The sequence below is a fragment of the Oncorhynchus gorbuscha genome, unplaced genomic scaffold (genome assembly GCF_021184085.1).
Source record: "Oncorhynchus gorbuscha isolate QuinsamMale2020 ecotype Even-year unplaced genomic scaffold, OgorEven_v1.0 Un_scaffold_396, whole genome shotgun sequence".
NCBI lineage: Eukaryota > Metazoa > Chordata > Actinopteri > Salmoniformes > Salmonidae > Oncorhynchus > Oncorhynchus gorbuscha.
The window spans coordinates 215,991-223,286 of record NW_025745243.1 but is presented as its reverse complement, the minus strand read 5'-3'; the positions used below and the strand labels follow the sequence as shown (position 1 = coordinate 223,286).

Genomic DNA, 7,296 nt, shown 5'->3' with positions numbered 1-7,296 from the left:
GTACCAGTACAATATAAATACTACTATATCTCAGTACCAGTACAATATAAATAGTACTATATCTCAGTACCAGTACAATATAAATACTACCATATCTCAGTACCAGTACAATATAAATACTATTATATCTCAGTACCAGTACAATATAAATACTACTATATCTCAGTACCAGTACAATATAAATACTACTATATCTCAGTACCAGTACAATATAAATACTACTATATCTCAGTACCAGTACAATATAAATACTACTATATCTCAGTACCAGTACAATATAAATACTACTATATCTCAGTACCAGTACAATATAAATACTACTATATCTCAGTACCAGTACAATATAAATACTACTATATCTCAGTACCAGTAGCCCACCAAGTACATTATAAATACAACTTTATTTATATCAATGCCAGAACACAATACTACTTTATTTATCTCAATGCCAGTACAATATAAATACTACTTAATTTATCTCAATCTCAATTAGAAGTCAATAGTATTGAATGCATCACCTCACAGAAACATCCACTACTAGATCTACTGCAGTAACCATAATCACCTCACAGAAACATCTACTGCAGTAACCATAATCACCTCACAGAAACATCTACTGCAGTAACCATAATCACCTCACAGAAACATCCACTACTAGATCTACTGCAGTAACCATAATCACCTCACAGAAACATCTACTGCAGTGACCATAATCACCTCACAGAAACATCTACTGCAGTAACCATAATCACCTCACAGAAACATCTACTGCAGTAACCATAATCACCTCACAGAAACATCTCCTACTAGATCTACTGTAGTGACCATAATCACCTCACAGAAACATCTACTGCAGTAACCACAATCACCTCACAGAAACATCTCCTACTAGATCTACTGCAGTAACCATAATCACCTCACAGAAACATCTCCTACTAGATCTACTGCAGTAACCATAATCACCTCACAGAAACATCTCCTACTAGATCTACTGCAGTAACCATAATCACCTCACAGAAACATCTCCTACTAGATCTACTGCAGTAACCATAATCACCTCACAGAAACATCTACTACTAGATCTACTGCAGTAACCATAATCACCTCACAGAAACATCTACTGCAGTAACCATAATCACCTCACAGAAACGTCTCCTACTAGATCTACTGCAGTGACCATAATCACCTCACAGAAACATCTACTGCAGTGACCATAATCACCTCACAGAAACATCTCCTACTATATCTACTGCAGTAACCATAATCACCTCACAGAAACATCTACTACTAGATCTACTGCAGTAACCATAATCACCTCACAGAAACATCTACTGCAGTAACCATAATCACCTCACAGAAACATCTACTGCAGTAACCATAATCACCTCACAGAAACATCTACTGCAGTAACCACAATCACCTCACAGAAACATCTACTGCAGTAACCATAATCACCTCACAGAAACATCTACTGCAGTGACCATAATCACCTCACAGAAACATCTCCTACTAGATCTACTGCAGTAACCATAATCACCTCACAGAAACATCTCCTACTAGATCTACTGCAGTAACCATAATCACCTCACAGAAACGTCTCCTACTAGATCTACTGCAGTGACCATAATCACCTCACAGAAACATCTACTGCAGTGACCATAATCACCTCACAGAAACATCTCCTACTAGATCTACTGCAGTAACCATAATCACCTCACAGAAACATCTACTGCAGTAACCATAATCACCTCACAGAAACATCTACTGCAGTAACCACAATCACCTCACAGAAACATCTACTGCAGTGACCATAATCACCTCACAGAAACATCATCTACTGCAGTAACCATAATCACCTCACAGAAACATCTCCTACTAGATCTACTGCAGTAACCATAATCACCTCACAGAAACATCTACTGCAGTAACCATAATCACCTCACAGAAACATCTACTGCAGTAACCATAATCACCTCACAGAAACATCTACTGCAGTAACCATAATCACCTCACAGAAACATCTAATACTAGATCTACTGCAGTAACCATAATCACCTCACAGAAACATCCACTACTAGATCTACTGCAGTAACCATAATCACCTCACAGAAACATCTACTGCAGTAACCATAATCACCTCACAGAAACATCTACTGCAGTAACCATAATCACCTCACAGAAACATCCACTACTAGATCTACTGCAGTAACCATAATCACCTCACAGAAACATCTACTGCAGTAACCATAATCACCTCACAGAAACATCTACTGCAGTAACCATAATCACCTCACAGAAACATCTACTGCAGTGACCATAATCACCTCACAGAAACATCTACTGCAGTAACCATAATCACCTCACAGAAACATCTACTGCAGTAACCATAATCACCTCACAGAAACATCACCTCACAGAAACATCTACTGCAGTAACCATAATCACCTCACAGAAACATCTCCTACTAGATCTACTGTAGTGACCATAATCACCTCACAGAAACATCTACTGCAGTAACCACAATCACCTCACAGAAACATCTCCTACTAGATCTACTGCAGTAACCATAATCACCTCACAGAAACATCTACTGCAGTAACCACAATCACCTCACAGAAACATCTCCTACTAGATCTACTGCAGTAACCATAATCACCTCACAGAAACATCTACTGCAGTAACCACAATCACCTCACAGAAACATCTCCTACTAGATCTACTGCAGTAACCATAATCACCTCACAGAAACATCTCCTACTAGATCTACTGCAGTAACCATAATCACCTCACAGAAACATCTCCTACTAGATCTACTGCAGTAACCATAATCACCTCACAGAAACATCTACTACTAGATCTACTGCAGTAACCATAATCACCTCACAGAAACATCTACTGCAGTAACCATAATCATAATCACCTCACAGAAACATCTACTGCAGTAACCATAATCACCTCACAGAAACATCTACTGCAGTAACCATAATCACCTCACAGAAACATCTACTGCTACTGCAGTAACCATAATCACCTCACAGAAACATCTCCTACTAGATCTACTGCAGTAACCATAATCACCTCACAGAAACATCTCCTACTAGATCTACTGCAGTAACCATAATCACCTCACAGAAACATCTCCTACTAGATCTACTGCAGTAACCATAATCACCTCACAGAAACATCTCCTACTAGATCTACTGCACCACAATCACCTCACAGAAACATCTACTGCAGTAACCATAATCACCTCACAGAAACATCTACTGCAGTAACCATAATCACCTCACAGAAACATCTACTGCAGTAACCATAATCACCTCACAGAAACATCTACTGCAGTAACCATAATCACCTCACAGAAACATCTACTGCAGTAACCATAATCACCTCACAGAAACATCTACTGCAGTAACCATAATCACCTCACAGAAACATCTACTGCAGTAACCACAATCACCTCACAGAAACATCTACTGCAGTAACCGTAATCACCTCACAGAAACATCTCCTACTAGATCTACTGCAGTAACCATAATCACCTCACAGAAACATCTACTGCAGTAACCATAATCACCTCACAGAAACATCTACTGCAGTAACCATAATGTGCCATGAATACTATCCCAGCAGTGTCAGATATTTACAATACTACCCCAGTAGTGTCAGATATTTACTATGTGCCATGAATACTATCCTAGCAGTGTCAGATATTTACAATGTGCCATGAATACTAGCCTCGATCACCATAGTAACTAGTATTACTAACCTAGGACATAGATCACCATAGTAACTAGTATTACTAACCTAGGACATAGATCACCATAGTAACTAGTATTACTAACCTAGGACATAGATCACCATAGTAACTAGTACTACTAACCTAGGACATAGATCACCATAGTAACTAGTATTACTAACCTAGGACATAGATCACCATAGTAACTAGTATTACTAACCTAGGACATAGATCACCATAGTAACTATGATTACTAACCTAGGACATAGATCACCATGTGAACTCTCCTCCTCTCTCCTCCTCTCTACTCCCTCCCCTCCTCTCTCCTCCCTTTTCTCTCCTCCCTCCTCTCCTCTCTCCTCCCTCCCCTCCTCTCTCCTCCCTTTTCTCTCCTCCCTCCTCTCGTCCTCTTTCCTCCCTCCCCTCCTCTCTCCTCCCTCCCCGCCTCATCTCTTCTCCTCTCTCCTCCTCCTCCTCCTCTCTCCTCCCTCCCTCCCCTCTCCTCCCTCCCCCTCCTCTCTCCTCCCTTTTCTCTCCTCCCTCCCCTCTTCCACTTGCCTCCCTCCCTTTTCTCTCCTCCCTCCCTTTTCTCTCCCCCCTCCCCTCCTCTCTCTTCTCCTCTCTCCTCCCTCCCTTTTCTCTCCTCCTTCCCCTTTCTCTCCTCCCTCCCCTCCTCCTCTCTCCCTCCCTCCTTTTCTCTCCCCCCCCTTCTCCTCTCTCTCCTCCCCTCCTCCTCCCCTCCTCTCTCTTCTCCTCCCTCCCTTTTCTCTCCTCCTTCCCCTTTCTCTCCTCCCTCCCCTCCTCCTCTCCCTCCCCTTTCTCTCCTCCTCCTCCTCCTCCTCCTCCCACCCCCTCCTCCTCTTCTCTCTCCTCCCTCCCTTTTCTCTCCCCCCACCCCTCCTCTCTCCCCCCACCCCCATCCTCTCCTCCTCCCTCCCTCCTCCCCTCCTCCTCCTCCTCCTCCTCCTCTTGCCTCCTTCCCCTTTCTCTCCTCCCTCCTCTCCTCCTCTCTCCTACTTCCCCTTTCTCTCCTCCCTCCCATCCTCTCTTCTCCCTCCCGTTCTCTCTCCTCCTCTTTCTATCAGTGTCTTTATAGCAGCACTCCCCCCCAGGCCAACTGCCTCTTGAGGTGGAATAAAATCACTAATGTCTTTTTGTGTGTGTGTGTGTGTGTGTGTGTGTGTGTGTGTGTGTGTGTGTGTGTGTGTGTGTGTGTGTGTGTGTGTGTGTGTGTGTGTGTGTGTGTGTGTGTGTGTGTGTGTGTGTTTGCTTAGGGCATCAGCAGTACTCCAATTAATTGCCTACCAGCTCTTACAGAATATCAGAGACACACACACACACACTAGATTGCTCTGAGGCTGAAATTTAAATCAGCAGTTTGTTTCTGTCAGACCTGAGTCTGCTGATAGTTACGTGTGTGTGTGTGTGTGTGTGTGTGTGTGTGTGTGTGTGTGTGTTTAGGTAGCAGGGTGTGTGTGTGTGTGTGTGTGTGTGTTTAGGAAGCAGGGTGTGTGTGTGTGTGTGTGTTTAGGAAGCAGGGTGTGTGTGTGTGTCAACAGGAAGCAGAGTGTGTGTGTTTAGGAAGCAGTTTAGGAAGCAGGGTGTGTGTGTGTGTGTTTAGGAAGCAGGGTGTGTGTGTGTGTGTGTTTAGGAAGCAGGGTGTGTGTGTGTGTGTGTGTTTAGGAAGCAGGGTGTGTGTGTGTGTGTGTGTGTGTTTAGGAAGCAGGGTGTGTGTGTGTGTGTTTAGGAAGCAGGGTGTGTGTGCGCCTCTCAACAGGAACAGAGCGAAACTGAGTGATTGGATTCAGTTCCTACCGCCTCATTTAAATAACAGACAGAGCTACGTCTGGTGCCACACCTTCAGATAGAGGAGAGGAGAGGAGAGGAGAGGAGAGGAGGGGAGAGGAGAGGAGAGGAGAGGAGAGGAGAGGAGAGGAGAGGAGAGGAGAGAGGAGAGGAGAGGAGAGGAGAGGAGAGGAGAGGAGAGGAGAGGAGAGGAGAGGAGAGGAAACGAGAGGAGAGGAAACGAGAGGAGAGGAAACGAGAGGAAACGAGATGAGACGAGAGGAGAGGAGAGGAGAGGAGAGGAGAGGAGAGGAGAGGAGAGGAGAGGGGAAGAGAGTGAGGGAAGAGAGGAGTGAGGGAAGAGACTGACTGTCTAGAGACTGACTGACTGACTAGACTGACTAGACTGACTAGACTGTCTAGACTGTCTAGACTGACTAGACTGACTAGACTGTCTAGACTGACTAGACTGACTAGACTGTCTAGACTGTCTAGACTGACTAGACTGACTAGACTGTCTAGACTGACTAGACTGACTAGATAAAATACGTCCCATAATTATCAAAGATGGAGAGAGATAGGAGAGATCGAGAGGGAGATAGAGGAGAGATAGATGGAGGAGATAGAGGAGGAGAATTGGAGAGAGATAGATGGAGGAGAGATAGAGGAGAGATCGAGAGGGAGATGGAGAGAGATAGATGGAGGAGAGATAGAGGAGAGATCGAGAGGGAGATGGAGAGAGATAGATGGAGGAGAGATAGAGGAGAGATCGAGAGGGAGATGGAGAGAGATAGATGGAGGAGAGATAGAGGAGAGATCGAGAGGGAGATGATGGAGAGAGATAGATGGAGATGGAGAGATAGAGGAGAGATCGAGAGGGAGATGGAGAGAGATAGATGGAGGAGAGATAGAGGAGAGATCGAGAGGGAGATGGAGAGAGATAGATGGAGGAGAGATAGAGGAGAGATCGAGAGGGAGATGGAGAGAGATAGATGGAGGAGAGATAGAGGAGAGATCGAGAGGGAGATGGAGAGAGATAGATGGAGGAGAGATAGAGGAGAGATCGAGAGGGAGATGGAGAGAGATAGATGGAGGAGAGATAGAGGAGAGATAGAGGAGAGATCGAGAGGGAGATGGAGAGAGATAGATGGAGGAGAGATAGAGGAGAGATGGAGAGGGAGATGGAGAGAGATAGATGGAGGAGAGATAGAGGAGAGATCGAGAGGGAGATGGAGAGAGATAGATGGAGGAGAGATAGAGGAGAGATCGAGAGGGAGATGGAGAGAGATAGATAGATAGAGGAGAGATCGAGAGGGAGATGGAGAGAGATAGATGGAGGAGAGATAGAGGAGAGATCGAGAGGGAGATGGAGAGAGATAGATGGATAGAGGAGAGATAGAGGAGAGATCGAGAGGGAGATGGAGAGAGATAGATGGATAGAGGAGAGATAGAGGAGAGATCGAGAGGGAGATGGAGAGAGATAGATGGAGGAGAGATAGAGGAGAGATCGAGAGGGAGATGGAGAGAGATAGATGGAGGAGAGATAGAGGAGAGATCGAGAGGGAGATGGAGAGATGATAGATGGAGGAGAGATAGAGGAGAGATCGAGAGGGAGATGGAGAGAGATAGATGGAGGAGAGATAGAGGAGAGATGGAGAGGGAGATGGAGAGAGATAGATGGAGGAGAGATAGAGGAGAGATCGAGAGGGAGATGGAGAGAGATAGATGGAGGAGAGATAGAGGAGAGATCGAGAGGGAGATGGAGAGAGATA

General features: G+C 44.7%; 2 protein-coding genes across 2 annotated transcripts in view; both read right to left on the bottom strand.

Annotated features, from left to right (window-relative positions):
• The window catches only part of slc29a4a (solute carrier family 29 member 4a), a 39,016-nt gene extending 35,000 nt beyond the window's left edge, over positions 1 to 4,016 (bottom strand). The window contains exon 1 of the mRNA XM_046333406.1: positions 3,998 to 4,016. Within this exon, the coding sequence (XP_046189362.1) occupies positions 3,998 to 4,016 (19 nt within the window). The remainder of the gene's footprint in view (positions 1 to 3,997) is intronic.
• The window catches only part of LOC124018136 (trinucleotide repeat-containing gene 18 protein-like), a 329,221-nt gene that overhangs the window by 178,845 nt on the left and 143,080 nt on the right, over positions 1 to 7,296 (bottom strand). The window lies entirely within an intron of this gene.